At 32.3% G+C, this 16,273-nt stretch overlaps 2 protein-coding genes across 2 annotated transcripts; both read left to right on the top strand.

The window, feature by feature from the left end:
* The first annotated feature begins 4,662 nt into the window (after positions 1 to 4,662).
* On the top strand, positions 4,663 to 5,970 carry LOC149962017 (uncharacterized). Its single transcript, XM_090174264.1, has 7 exons — positions 4,663 to 4,771; positions 5,343 to 5,395; positions 5,475 to 5,525; positions 5,602 to 5,622; positions 5,694 to 5,714; positions 5,783 to 5,812; positions 5,899 to 5,970. Exons 1-7 carry the CDS (start codon positions 4,666 to 4,668, stop codon positions 5,938 to 5,940), a joined length of 324 nt encoding a protein of 107 aa, XP_090030390.1. The 5' UTR covers positions 4,663 to 4,665; the 3' UTR covers positions 5,941 to 5,970.
* Positions 5,971 to 12,295: 6,325 nt separating this feature from the next.
* Positions 12,296 to 15,787, top strand: LOC149962016 (uncharacterized). Its single transcript, XM_090164361.1, has 7 exons — positions 12,296 to 12,419; positions 13,255 to 13,307; positions 15,323 to 15,373; positions 15,444 to 15,464; positions 15,549 to 15,569; positions 15,650 to 15,679; positions 15,746 to 15,787. The coding sequence occupies exons 1-7, from the start codon at positions 12,314 to 12,316 to the stop codon at positions 15,785 to 15,787; spliced, it is 324 nt and encodes a 107-aa protein (XP_090020487.1). The 5' UTR covers positions 12,296 to 12,313.
* Positions 15,788 to 16,273: the final 486 nt, after the last annotated feature.

Below are 16,273 nucleotides of genomic sequence, written 5' to 3'. Positions count from 1 at the left end.
TTGGGCCCCAAAAATGCAACGCCACGCTAACCGCGGTCATTTAATCGACGACCACGAATTATCGAATGTTAAGAGCTAATTAAAGGGTATGCTAAATGACTACGACAAATTACCATGACAATGGCCAAACCGTAAGTTGTCGGATTTGTTGGATAAAGAAAAGATTAAATATATCATTACCTTATAAATTCTCTAATTTGAGGACCAAACATATAATTCCATCATTTCCATGGCTCACTCTGTAATTTAATTCCAAATTATCCGCCAAAGAAAGGATTTCATTACTCAATACCGTAAAAACTTGTTGAGGTTAACGGTAATAGTGAGTGTAGGGAGCTATTGGCTCGATCTCGTGGCATGCAGGGCTTGCCACCACCCTCCTACGCATTGTAAACCGGCCACCTGAATTAATGGCTTCAAAAGTCGCATGGTGACTTAGGTCTAAGGTGGTGCCTTGGGTATTAGCCTAGCTGATTATTATTATGCCTGATTTGTGGGCCCAAGAGAGGAGTCCATAGTTTATTATCGTAATAATTGTATAGTTTGGGTACCAAAAAGAGGATTCCATACCCCATACCGTATATAATGTCAGATTGGTCAGCCGAAGAAAAGATTACATAGCCCATTACCGTTATTAACGTCTAATTTGAGGGCTATAGCCCGGAATTCATAGCTCATTACGGTAATTTATATTTCATTTGTGGTTAAAAAGGCTTTAACACTGTTATATTGTAATTTAAACAGTTAAGTTTGCGAATCAAAGTGCAAGCTATATACTATAATAAACATTTTCATGTTGAGACTTAATTTTAATTAACATTTGTAGGTAAAGAAATGGCCATGAAAGCTGCCGCAAACCTTATTCGTTTCATATTCTTGCGAGACAAGTTCAAAATGTATTATCAATTATTTTCACTTCATTTTTAATAATTATTTTTTCGGTTGTTGTCTTTCATTTTGATATTATTTCAGTTATTTATGAATAGTTTTGTGACTTCAAAGTTTGTTTTCTTAACTATAATATATATAAAATAAATTAAGTAATTGAACAGAAAGCAAGGCCATTCGCCGGGAAAGCCGAAAAAATATGCATGACTAACAGTTTAGAGTAAAGAAATAATTATTTATGAGATCTACTTTTAATTATTTTAATCCTTTGCAGTCCAGTAAAGATGTGACTAAGGTACCTTTAATATTTATTTTACCGACTTCTTCACTTTATATTGAACCCGAAACCATTCATCAAAGATTTCTTTTATGGATTTGTGAGAGCTTATTCCTGTTAAAACGTGAAGCGATAACTTAGAAAAATGTAGACTTTACACAAAAAGCTAAATTTACTCTCCTTCAAGTTTATTTTTCACGTTTCTGAGGATTGGCTTAACCGGTTTATTTTCCGAATATGTTTTTTTTTTAGTTTACGAGCTATAAAGTTAAAGGCGTTGTCAATCCATAGCGAAAAAGACTATCATAAAAATACTCAGCTTTGTGATAATAGGAAGTATATATACTTATGTTTATTAAGTTATTTATGGCTTAGGAGTTATAGAGCTCACCTCAAACCATAAATTCCACCATGTTAAATAAAACATGACGGTCAACACTGTATCATGAGAGTCTGATAGTAGAAAGTACGTTTAAATTGCACCTTGTTACGGCCAGGAATACCATCTATTATCACCTCAGTAAACACAACAAAATTTAATTTTAAATACATTTGGCACATACTTATTATTGGTTATCGGAAGTGTTGTTAGTAAAACCACCAGAAACAAAATATGTGGAGTGATCCTTTACACCACCAGAAACAAAATATGTGGAGTGATATCAAACCTCGCTGGGAGTTTCCTAATCAACATAAAGAGGAATTTAGGCTTGACGTCAGGGCAGGTCTGGTCAGTCATCATCTTATTGGACCGTTTTTCTTCAACCTTATCTTAATGGGCAATCCCACTTCGCTATCTTACAAAACGAAAATGCGAACAAGTTGAAAGAACTTCCATGGGCAGATGTTTGACGACTTTTAGTTCGAGCATGGTGGTGCACCAGCATATCAACAACGTGATGTTGTGGAATATCTAATAGTTTATTTCCCCCAGCGATGTATGGGCCAAATCGGTCCACTTCCGTCGCCTGCAAGTTCGCCAGCTTTAGGCCCGTTTCACTTCTTCCTGCGGTCTTCTATCTCGGGTCACTTATATCAAACGCCTGTTTACGACTTGCGCAGAGAATTTAAGCAAAACACTCTCTAAGTTTTAACAACAACGGCGGGACTACCTCGACGTTCGAGGATAAACATTTTTTTTAAATCGGTTAAAAGCGCTTTCCATTAACCGGCTAACTCAATCAAGTACATTTGCAATCGAATTTAAACAAATTGCACATTTTTCACTAATCAAGAGAACACGAAGAATTAAAAAGGTTGTTAATTGAACAGTACTATAAAACCGGAAATATGTATGGGTATGAGTGTTGTTGAAGTACAATGAAAGGTTTCTTCGTGTGCACTGGTGTATCTTTATGTATACTTGTCATATAGCATATTTAAAATCAAACAAGTATCAAACAAACACCTGGTGTATTTAAGTAACACCTGGAGTATTAAAGTAACACCTTATCTATTAAAGTAACACCTTATCAATTAAAGTAACACCTGTTGTATTAAAGAAACACCTAGAGTATTAAAGTAACACCTTTTGTATTAAAGTAACACCTTATCTATTAAAGTAACACCTTATCTATTAAAGTAACACCTTATCTATTAAAATAACACCTGGTGTATTAAAGTAACACCTGGTGTATTAATTAACACCTGGTTTATTAAAGTAACACCTGGTGTATTAAAGTAACACCTGATGTATTAAAGTAACACCTGGTGTATTAAAGTAACACCTGATGTATTAAAGTAACACCTGGTGTATTAAAGTAACACCTGATGTATTAAAGTAACACCTGGTGTATTAAAGTAACACCTGGTGTATTAAAGTAACACCTGGTGTATTAAAGTAACACCTGGTGTATTAAAGTAACACCTGGTGTATTAAAGTAACACCTGGTGTATTAAAGTAACACCTGGTGTATTAAAGTAACACCTGGTGTATTAAAGTAACACCTGATGTATTAAAGTAACACCTGATGTATTAAAGTAACACCTGATGTATTAAAGTAACACCTGGTGTATTAAAGTAACACCTGGTGTATTAAAGTAACACCTGGTGTATTAAAGTAACACCTGGTGTATTAAAGTAACACCTGGTGTATTAAAGTAACACCTGGTGTATTAAAGTAACACCTGGTGTTATAAATGATCAGTTTATGTATTAAACTAACAGTTGATGTAATAAATTATTAGCTTTTTTCTAATCGTGCAGATAAATGTGTAAAAGTATGAGTTGATGAAGAAAAGTATGAGTTGATGAAGAAAAGTATCAGTTGATGAATAAAAGTATCAGTTGTTGACTAAAAGTATCAGTTGATGATTAAAAGTATCAGTTGATGAATAAAAGTATCCGTTGTTGTCTAAAAGTATCAGTTGATGAATAAAAGTATCAGTTGTTGAATAAAAGTAACAGTTGATGAATAAAAGTTTTAGTTGATGAATAAAAGTATCAGTTGATAAATAAAAGTAACAGTTGATGAATAAAAGTATCAGTTGATGAATAAAAGTATCAGTTGATGAATAAAAGTATCTGTTGATGAATAAAAGTATCAGTTGATGAATAAGAGTATCAGATGATGAATAAGAGTAACAGTTGGTGAATAAAAGTATCAGTTGATGAATAAAAGTATCAGTAGAGGATTAAAAGAATCAATTGATTAAATCCAACGTAAAGCCAACCTAAACATAATGGAAACCCCAAATGAAGAAATTAAGGACCACCCAAATCAAAAGTCGCACTATGACTTGGGCTTCAGGTGATGCCTTCGGTATTAGCCTAGCTAATAATTATGATTACATTTATATAAGAGGTACACATTTGTAAAATTTTGCAAACTCTTTATATTTTTCTCATGGCGACAAGGATCAAAACGATCAAGAAACCCTTGTATAGGTTTGTTAACGGCGACATGAACTTGGGAATTTCATATAGCACCTCCCGTCCGTACCCTGTGGGTGGTAGCCGATTCCACCAATAAATTTCTGGTATTTTTAAAGTCCAATTAATTTCCGAAATTCAAACATTTGTGCGGCCCTTTTCCAAAGTTCCTTTAAATGTTTATCATAGGAATTTTAACCAAGGTTACTACGATACTTAAGAGTTTTCACAAGAAATGTGTCGAGGGGCATTTCCGGCAATCGAGAAGACTGGGTTGGCTTTTTCAACCATTAAAAGTCTCTTCATCCACATGAGTTCTCTTCAGAAAATATAAGTTGTCATAATTGTACCCTTTTATTTAACAAAACATTTAAAATTATGACAATGAAAATATATTATTTATTGGGAGCAAACGGAGCGAAATCTTTTCTGGGAATGGCAATTCCTTTTGTGTTGAGGTGTAAATAATTGAAATTATGTTTGAGCAGCATGGTTGGTTGAGGATTTGCCTACATTGGAAAGAGGTTCACTATTGTTAGTCGCTATTTAGATTTTTGTTATAAAAAGAGCAAATCAGCGCTGTTTTGGCATCATTTGCGACCAGTTTCAATTTAAACGAATAACGAATATGAAGGGATTAGTAGTTTCCATTCTGGTGGTCGTCAGCTTGTGCTTGGTCCATGCGCAGATGAAATGCACCGAAGACAAGGTCAAAAAGGCATGCGGTCCTGAGGGTAAGAGAGACCAGACGAGGATGGCTTATATGATAAGCATTTTCCAAGTTTACGATTAGATAAGCTTTCCCACAAATTATTGTTTTATTTCCCTTTTTTTTTGGCCTTTCTAATTCCGGAGGTCAATGGTGATTTTCGTATTTTTTGTTATACCTAGAAGACTTAAGATGGTTGTATAAAACCCCTCGATATAACAAATAATTATATTATAATGTGTTTTTATATTCATTGGTTAAGATTTTGACATAAATATAATTAAGTAATTATATTAAAATAAGTAATTATTGTCCAAAGTTTTAAAAGTAAAGATACATTTCTAAGGCTTCGAACGAATTTATTTTAGGTCAAATATTCAATTAAATTCCTTAAAAATAGAAGAATTGCACGTGGAGGTTATTTCAATTTTTAAAATTTAACTGTGGATTCTTTTCAATAGGTTGACATACGAGTTTTTAAAATTGAAATAAATCTCAGTGAAACTTCCTTAAAAAAAGAATAACACACGAAGATTTAGGTTTATGGTTACGAATGGAATAGATAAAAATGATAAAATGGAAATTATTTTCATTAGGCAAAGCTATGAGAGACAAAGTTGCTGCTAACGTAGGCGCTGAATGCATTTCGGTAATTAAATTATATATTAAATAAATTGTTTAAGGGATTAATTAATTAAAGCGTATTAATTCAATATTACAATTCACAGAAAGCCGCACCATTCGAAGGGAAAGGACGAGCCATCTGCAAAACATACGAAGTACGTTAAATAGAGTAATCTTAATTAATGATTTTTTAAGTTTGCAAAACTTATCAACTATTATTTTTTGAACTAGTCGGATAAAGACTGGAACAAGGTAGGTTTTCATTAAAAGTAATTTAAATTAAATTTATTTACTACAATTGCTAAATTGAAAATTTTCGATAGGCGTGCGAAGCTCATAAAGCTGTAAGTATCTTAAAGAATTTATTCATCATTTAAAATATATATTTTAATAGTTTAATGCTTAATTTTAGTTAATTGAAGATATAAAGAAAGCCATTGGGGTAAGGATCATTTACCACTCCATTTCTAATTAATATTAATATTATTTTTAATTTTATAGTTATTTAAATTTTATTTTATTTTATAGGACGACTGCGTCGCTAAAGCCAAAGAAGCCATGAAGAACTAAACTTCAAATGGTTAAAAACAAGTCAATGTACATCTGAATAAAAATGGTTATCAAAAACAAAATGGTTCTAGTTCTGGATTACTTTCGTTACATAATTTTAGATATCAAAATTATCTCATTCAAATAGATAAATATTTACTCGTTCTTTTGAGGAAATCCATTCTAGCAAAATGAACCGATTGACTCCTTTTAAAGTCAATGTGTCATAACGATTTCGAAACAAACCTTCGAAAAACACACAAATGAAACAATGGCAGGCATTAAACCGACACCTGTCACGAGTAAAACACGCGTTTTACCTCAATCGTGAAAATAACAAAAAAGCATCCGATGCGTATTCCTTATGTCAAGAAATAAAGTGCTAAATAACTCCAAAAATATATTTAGGTGAACAGAGAATATGTTGTTTGTCGCCGTTTCGCCTCGTGATTCACGTAAGAATAACCACGCCCCTCTGCCTTCTCTCGTGTAACCTTTACCCTTTTTTCCCGGTAAGAGGAAGGCAACTATTCTTAAGCAGCAGGCTATTTTCCCGCGTATTGTGAAACCAGAAGCTTAATATTATCTAGTAACTTAAATACATTCTTGATAACACTTATTTTATTTATTCACCTTATAATATTCATAACACTACACATTTCTCAAATTCCATAAAAAATAATAACCAGTTCTAACGAAATAGTAATTTCGATTGAAAGAGTTTAAAATAGAGAACTTTAACTTTGAGATATTACTCGAAACCAAATATCGACACTATGAAGAATACTTTTGTTTGTCTGTTGGCTGTCGTCTGCTCCGTGGTTCTGGCCGTCGCCCACCTTGAAGAATGCACCGAAATGTCCCTGAAGAATTGCTGTTCCAAGGAAGGTAAGGTTTTCATTTGACTTTTAAAATTTATACCGTTGAAAAACTGCCTTTAAAAAAGGGAGTCATATGTGCAGATGGTAAGATTCATTGGAAATAAGGGCACCAAAAGTTAGTCGATTTGTAATTACTACGCTGTTGTTGCATGATTGGTATACTCCTTTGCGTTAGGGCCAATAACGTTTTTGGTACTCTCTTGATGTGTTTTGGCGCCACAGAACAATATCGGTACACGGTTTTGATACGTATTGTTGCCACCAACGCTAAGTGTACACTCTCGGTGTACGACGACCCAACACAACAACATGTTGTTTTTAAATAAAATTCTAAATACTTGCTAGAATAAGTATTTAAAATAAAATACTAAAAACACTTTGAAAAACATATTTTAAATAAAATACTCGAAACACTTTGAAAAACGTATTTAAAATAAAACAATAAAAACACTTTGAAAAACATATTTTAAATAAAATACTAGAAACACTTGGAAAAACGTATTTAAAATAAAACAATAAAAACACTTTGAAAAACGTATTTAAAATAAAATACTAAAAACACTTTGAAAAACGTATTTAAAATAAAATACTAAAACACTTTGAAAAACGTAATAAAAATAAAATACTTTATTTTAGAATTTAAAAATACAAAATACTCCATTTAGAAACATTTTCTTTAAGTAACAATAATTGCTTGAAATGATTATATGTTTACGAATATTTTAAAAGGTTTGATATTGCATTCGTTTGAGCCGAGAGAGTAGTACAGTTATTTCTATAAGTACTGGGACAAAACATACATTTTGCTTTAACGTTGAAAGTAATTTTATTTAAGCTAACTATTTTCAAAAATGATCCTTTAAAATTTTAGGAAAATTATCATTCTGAATCGGGGGTAGATGTATTCATTTTGACATAACAGATAAAACTGCTGAAATGAGCAAGAAATAACGTTATCTTCTAAACACAAGTCGCTTTATTCGACGCGATATCGGTAGAGAACTCACCGGAACTACGCCGTTTTTCTCGCGCAGCTGCGTATTTAAAAACAATTGAAATCCACTATAACAATATGGGAAAGATTCACAAAAATACACTAATATGTTGGATTGTTATATGAATAATAATTGAATAATAATCAGCTAGGCTAATACCCAAGGCACCACCTCAGGCCCAAGTCGTGACTTTTAAGGCCATTAATTCAGGTGGCTGGGTTACAATGCGTAGGAGGGTGGTGGCTAGCCCTTCATGTAATAAAATACTACGAAATAGTATGGAAAATAAAATACTAAATACTTTATGAAAAAAGTGTTTAAAATAAAATAATAAAATACTTTATCAAAAAAGAATTTAAAATAAAATACGAAATACTGAAAATTTATTTAAAATAGTATTTATAATAAATATGAAATACTGAAAATGTATTTAAAATAGTATTTAAAATAAAATACAAAATACTGAAAATGTATTTAAAATAGTATTTACAATAAAATACGACATACTGAAAATGTATTTAAAATAAAATATGAAATACTGAAAATGTATTTAAAATAAAATATGAAATACTGAAAATGTATTTAAAATAAAATACGAAATAATTTAAAATAGTTATTAAAATAAAGTATGAAATACTGATAATGTATTTAAAATACTACCCAACACTAGATAGCTGTCTCAACATAAATAGTTCACGAAGCTTCCCAAAGCCAAGATGTAACCAGATGTGATCTCATTAGTGTAGCATGAGGCTGTCGTACGTCAAACGAGTGCAAATCAAGATCATTAAGAATAATAATATTCGAATAATCAAATTTGAAGAACCCAAATTGTTAGCCTTCGTGTGAATAATTATCGTGCTTTTGCGACCTTTAAGAATTGAATATTATCGCATTGTTTCGTGAAAAAAATTGAACATCGTAGTGCGACCATTAATTGCAATATCGGATTTGAACTAATTTTCCACCAAAAAAATGGTCCATGTGAAAATTCTTCCAAAATTAAAAAAATATATATTTTCCAAAACTTACCCAAATTGATAAATTTGACCTAACCCCCGAGTTTCAACAAAATCTGTTATAACCTTCACTGATATGTAATACAAAATTATGTGCACAGGAAAGGTGAAAAATGCAGAAACGACCAAGAAAATGGGAAAAGGTTGCAAAGAGGTAGGCTAATATCTTGAAGGGCGAGATTTTAAATAAATTTGTCTTTCAACCAAATGTTTTAGATACTGGCGCCGTTGGAACAACAGTTTGACGAGATTTGTACTGATTTCAAAGTATGTTATTGAATTAAATCTTCGCAAAAAGTAAATATTAAAAAACAATCCTCATTTTTAAAAATTACCGAAATTTTTAGGTCCACAAGGATTATAAAAAGGTGTGTAATAAGGAGACGGGTCTTTAATGCCTGCCATTATTAAATCCATAAAAATTAATTAATTAATTGCATTTTTACAGGCTTGTCAAAGCAAGAAAATTGTAAGATAACAAAAATACTACTCATAACTTCGTATATTTTTTTAATAATCGATAACTATTAAAATTGTATAATTTAGTTGCTGGGAAAAGCGAAGCAATTGGGAAAAGTAAGAAAATTTAAAGCTGATAATTGAAACGGAAATCGAGGGCAGATCATTTGTTTGATTATTAGAACATTCTCGTATTAATAAATCATGATAAAATCTGATTAAAATAAAATTAGTAGGTTTTTAAGTATAAAGATTTTAAATGATTAAATCATGAAACCTTTTCTACATCATTAGGAAATCATGACTAAAATCAATTGAGTAAAAATGAAAAATGAATAAATAATATTTACATTTAATCTTAATTATTAAGACAACCTGTGATCTACCCCTCGTTGAAAATATGATTTTCTAAATGGTTTCCATTGAACAGGCCGTGTGTGATTTCAAAATGTGGGAAGTCAAACATTAAACACAAATTATGTATTAATTGTAATATGGGATTCTATAATTAAAGTTTAATAAAATATACGATTTATAATTAATAAAATTTCAATGTTTTTGTACAATGAAGAATGCCTACAATAAAGTAAGAACCAACACATAAAGTATATCATTTCAAAATTGGATTAAGGTAAAAGAACAAAATTGGAGTTGACAAATTAAAATTATTCAATATCACTTTTAAATTGACACCTTAAGAATGTTTTACATCGTTTCTGCCATCAGATGACGTGTGGATTAAGTAGAGTAAGCAGCACAGTGTTTCTAAGAGCCCAAATTTTGTAAAAAATTAGAAAAATAGTCTGTTACAAATAATAGAAACATTTCAATAGTAAGGAAATAATGGAGAGTGACGTAGCTGCGACTCCTAGCGGTGAAGATACTTTATCTTTCGTTGGGGTCATTCGATAGATCTTAGCTTATTTAGAACGTGGAAAAATTTCAAAGTCGTAAGATATTTCAAGCAATAGTAAAAACTAGTTTAAAGGTTGGAAAAATTCATTTTGGAGCATGTTTTACACGCGATTCATTCCAAGAGACGAGTGTAGATTACTATAAATGTTTACAACATGTATTAGTAAACGTTAAAATTAGTCCATTTAATACATTTTTAAGTTTCCCTTCGCAACCTTTGGAGAAAATTTAGTTTTAAAATTTAAAAATTAATTACTAAATTCCGAGCTAAAATTTGGCTAGAAATAATTGTAGCAGAATATGCAACCTTTGCGCAAATTAGGTTTATCACTTGCTCAAACTAATTTTGCACACATAAATATATTAGAAACTACATTAACTTAATCTTATTTTTACCAGTAATCGCAAGAGTACTTAAAAATATTTAATTATCAAATAAATACCGAGGGGCTGCCGGCTGTTAACTCCCCACAATAGGTTACAAACTTGTAGCTTTGACTGTACTAAACGGATTACGTAACTGATTACAGAAATCCCATTTCCAAAGGCTGTACTCAGTTTCTTATGCCCGTAATCGGTGTACAGCATTTTAGGAAGTGATTAGCCACTCGATAAGTACTGATTCCAGTTTAAAAGCGTGTATAATAGCAATTGTTGGCTCTATCATTGCCCCCTGTATTATGTAAGGCCCCAGTTTTTAGGGATGGACATGGATCTATACAATTTTTTATTAAATGCGTTTTTATTGGAGAGCGTGGTGCCATTTATTAATAGTAAAGGAATCTAAAATTAAAAAATGGCAAATGATAACCTCGTCAGAGAGCCATTGTAGAGGCTGAGTAGAGCATTATAATTATACTTTTACATTATTTAGTGGACTTTTACCTAAATTATATATCCCGTGTAAAACGAATGTTTAAAATAACTTTTATTTGGGTTATTGACCAATTTACAAACGATCCAATGAACGCGAGGGGTACCTATAAGTAACTCCTTTAAAAGTCGCTCGATGACTTAGGCCTAGGGTGGTGCCTTAGGTATTAGCCTAGCTGATTATTTATATTTTTTTTATTATTTAGACGCTAGCGACATCCATTGAAAAAATAGTTACTTCACGTCGATTCGAAACTTGCTTTAAAACCTTTCGAACAAAAGCCAATATTAATAATAATTAATATATTATTAATTGATAAAATAAAATAATTTTATCTCCGCTCTCTTTTTAAAGAAAAGTCTTTCATAAAATACGTTTAAAAATATTGAAAGCATTTTCCGAAAAAAGTTAATTTTTTCTTTCAGATAACTTTATTCCCATCTGCAAATTATATTTACCCTATTTATTAAACATTCCATTCATTGCCGGCTAATATCAAGTGTAACATTTATTTAACTAGAGAGTTTAATCAAAATATTGCTATGGACGATAATATACATATCAGTTAATAATAATCAGCTAGGCTATTACTCAAGACAACTTAGGTCTAAGAAATCTAGCGACTTTCATCTAAAACAATATTCTACAATAAAGAAAGGACTTCGAAAACTAACGATCAAACGTTTATAAAAAAGAATTGAGATTTATATTATTTAAACAGTTTATGTAAGATTTATTTTCAAGAATTATAAAAATATTTTATTTTTATTTAATGTAAATTATGACGAACAATCTTTTAAATTTTTTGCAAGTTTTCGTTTTATCTTTTTGATGTAGAAATATTTGAAAACAATGTAACAACTTCTTCCAAGGTTAACTCACCGTGTACCAATTTCTAACAAAACGTCCAAAAACACGCAAATGGCCAAATGACACGCATTAGAGCCAGCACCTGTCTCAATCGATAAGACAAGTATGATTCAAGTGGGCTAGCCAAATATCTGAATAGCGACGTTGCACTAGATATTACCGATGATCATTTGCTAACCAAAAAAACCCACCTACTTAAAAACACTACTATTTATTCACCTTATTATATTCGTAACATCGTTAATTTGCGAAATGTCCTCGTGAAAACACGCGTTAATATTGCTGCCATTGTTACGCAATTGACAAAATTTAGTATAAATTGGAGGTCCGTTTGACATAGCGTTCACTTTGAGAATTTCCTCGAGACAAAATATCATCACCATGAAGTGTATTTTAGTTTGCCTGTTGGTGGTTGCCTGTGTGGCTCTGGCCGTCGCCCACAAGGAATGCACTGAAGAGTCCGTCAAGAAATGTTGTTCCGCTGAGGGTAAGCACAATTTAATGTTACTTTAATCTAGGAGCAACAAACGCAAGGAGAACGCAGCTAGTCTTTAAACACGCTAAGGTAGTGTTGTGTACAAATTTCATTGGTCGAGACTTTACGCTGCACGTTTTACGACCAATGAATATTGTACGCAAGAAAATCCACGACTTTTGACGGGTTGCGTTCTCCTTGTGTGGAGTGCTGTGTTTGTTGCTCCTAGCTTTAATCAACCTAATTGTAGCAGAATTTGGACATAATAGTAAATGATAAGATTCAGTCGAAAATTTTTAGATTTAATGATATTACGCTCTCGTTGTGCGTTAGCACCACGCAAAACTATGGGTATACTGTTTCAATGCGCGTTTTCCCCAAGAAACATAATGGCTACACTCCCTCGATCTGCTTTGGCAATATGCAATAAGGGAATTTCCACTGTAGTTTAGTAAAGCCGAGCTGCAAAACAAGAAATCCTTAGATATATATGGTGTGCAATCTTACGTCAATAGAAAAAAATCCCGTTTTTGAATTCAGGTTGTTTTCGTAAAGAATTCTCAACACCCGAGAAATCTCATTGGAAAGAAAACGGTTAAAATGAAAAAATAATTAATAATTAGGTGAAATTGACGTTTCTAGTAATCTTAGCTTTCGAAGCAGTTAATATAAAAATAACAATTAAGTATATAGTTATGGTAGTAATTTTATAAGAGTTATTGGGTATTCATTAAGTGGAGTTTTAATTGCATACCGTAGACCATACTATACGTTGATCCCTTTTGAAACGGCTATAAAATAAGTTAGATTATATTCGGTTATTAAATATTGAACATTATGTACACAGGAAAGGCCAAAAAGGCTGAAATGCTCAAGAAAATGGGCGAGGAATGCGAAAAGGTTTGATATATACCTTGATATCGATTTTATACAGGGTCTTTTTTTTTGCTCGGAAAAGTGTTTTTTTTCAAAAACTATTTATAGTACCGATTTCAAATTTGGAAGGTCAATTCTCTATACCGAGGGACATCAGTTTGAGAAATTTGAGCGTTTTCGGTAATGTTTTTCACCAATTTTGAAAAATTATTTTTCGACCACTAGGTGCGAGATAAATAATTTCTATTATAAAGTTGTAGGCCGTCATCGAAAACCCTTAAAAATTGTTCACTCGACGAAAAACAACTTATTTATCAGTGAAAATTCGAGCTTGAAAAATTTACAAGTTGGTGAAGCCAAATTACGATTGTTTGAAACGATAATTGAAAAGGGAACAAGTCTAATACAAACGTAGTAGAGTTTTCACACTTGAAAAAATGTACACGTTTGGTTTTTAAATGCAGATATTTTATTCACATAAATTTTTACAAAACATTTTCAATAATATCACCATTGGCTGCAACACAGGTTTGTGCGCGGACAATTAAGTTCTCAAACGCTTTCTCTACCATTTCTGGTGTGACGTCTCGGCAAGCACTGATTATTCGTCTAATGAGTTCCTCCCTATTTTCAATGGGCGTGGCGTATACCTTTGCTTTAACGAATCCCCAGAGAAAATAATCCAGCGGTGTTAGGTCAGGTGACCTTGCTGGCCAATGCACTGGACCATTTCTCCCTATCCACCTTTCAGGAAACTCGTTTTTGAGGTGCTCAGTTACTTGCCGGGAAAAATGCGGAGGGGCGCCATCTTGCTGAAACCACAACTGACGTCTTTCAGCCAATGGAAGGTCGTCGATTGCGTCACTCAGTTCGTTCTGTAGAAAATGTAAATACCTTTGGCCGTTGAGGTTCGTCGGCAGGAAAAAGGGACCAATCAAACGGTTTCCAACAAGTCCAACCCAAACATTGACCCGTTCAAATTGAACCTGGTGATGATATTCAAAACCCCAATGTGGGTTGATGTCAGACCAAAGATGGCTGTTTTGATGATTAAAGGGCCCATCTCTAGAAAATGACGCTTCGTCGGAGAACAAAACATGGCGCAAAAATTGTCTATCTTCTTGGACAGCATTTAGTAACCAGTTGCTAAATTCATAACGTCTTTGATGGTCTCCGTCAATTAGTCCTTGGTGGAGCGTAGCTCTGTATGGGTGATAGCGATTCTTACGAAGAATTTTCCACACACGATTTGCAGAACAACCCAAATCAGCAGCGGCATTAGCGCAACTGTGACGAGGATATGCCACAAAGTACGCAAGTACATTGTTCTCGAAGTCTAAATCCGGTTGACCCAATCCGCGAAACCTAGGTTGCAAGTTACCAAATTGATTGAAATCGTGAATTGCTCGTCTTACTGTATTTACAGATGGTGCTCCATTTGAATGTCTTTCTGCGAAGATTTCAGTCACTCTTCTAAGGTTTTGCGCTGCTTCTCCATAGTAAATGGCAACTATCTCGGTACGCTCAGCTACTGAATATTATCAAACACTGATAATAATCTCCCAAAGTTTTCCTTTAAATACCCAATGCATGTTTAGGATTGTCCTATAGCCTCGTGTTTTTTAAATCCGGTCGTTTTTTTAACCAAAGTTTCAACTGGATTAGGTAATTCGGTTTCAATTATCGTTTCAAACAATCGTAATTTGGCTTCACCAACTTGTAAATTTTTCAAGCTCGAATTTTCACTGATAAATAAATTGTTTTTCGTCGAGTGAACAATTTTTAAGGGTTTTCGATGACGGCCTACAACTTTATAATAGAAATTTTTTATCTCGCACCTAGTGGTCGAAAAATAATTTTTCAAAATTGGTGAAAAACATTACCGAAAACGCTCAAATTTCTCAAACTGATGTCCCCCGGTATAGAGAATTGACCTTCCAAATTTGAAATCGGTACTATAAATAGTTTTTGAAAAAAAACACTTTTCCGAGCAAAAAAAAGACCCTGTATATTAATGCCTATTTATCAAAATATTACAGAAACTCGAGCCTCTAAAGGGAGATTGCGACAAAATCTGTACCGACTTCGAAGTATGTTCTTGACTATTAAAATTAACTAGATATAAATTAAATAACCTTTTTTAAAAAATAAAAAATTTAGGCTGACAAGGATTTTAAGAAGGTATGTAATAAATTCTTAAAATTTTACACAATTAACTATATAAATTCTTTGAATTTTAATTGACGAATAAATCGTTTTTTAAAGGCCTGTGAAGCTAAGAAAGCCGTAAGATAACACGAAATCTAATCATTACGTTTCTTTTCATTAATAACTCATGTCATAATTAATTAATTTATTTAATTTAGTTGTTTGGAAAAGCTAAGGAATTGGGAAAAGTTAGATAATTTTTATCTCATAATAGCAGCAGAATTACTTTTATACAAATGAATTTCGTTTTGCAGGACGTGTGCGACTTCAAGAAGATGTTTAACAAGAAGGAATAAGCTCCCATTATGTATTTTGTATATAATATAGTTTTCCTTAATAAACGTTAAATATAAATATGAACTTAATTATCATGTATATACTCTATAGAAGTCCCCACCATTTGCCTTACAATGGCAAATTGTAACTTTCCTTATCTTAAAACCCATTGAAGTAAACTATTTAATGTACCATTTAAGTCGTAGTAAAAATTAAGTTGTTAGAAATATAAAGAGCCATGAAGATTCCCAAATAAAATTTAAAATCTAAAGAGGTTTTTAGAGTCAAGCGTTTGTTTGGGTAAGGCTAGATACACTTTGATCGGCTAAAGCCTATCGACGGACATCCCAACCATCACTATGAGCCACCCTGCTACAATTTATTATTTGCCCGGAGTGCTCATGTATGATCTACGATTGCACAGTGTTTCGAAATCGACTTTTTAGTGAGAAAACTAAATATAAACTCATTATAATAAATATATTTTAATTGATTTTATAGTAACG

This window comes from Leiobunum rupestre, chromosome 1 (assembly GCF_980474605.1).
Source record: "Leiobunum rupestre chromosome 1, qqLeiRupe1.1.hap1, whole genome shotgun sequence".
NCBI lineage: Eukaryota > Metazoa > Arthropoda > Arachnida > Opiliones > Sclerosomatidae > Leiobunum > Leiobunum rupestre.
The sequence above is the reverse complement of the archived record's forward strand: the minus strand, read 5'-3'. Positions and strand labels throughout refer to the sequence as shown.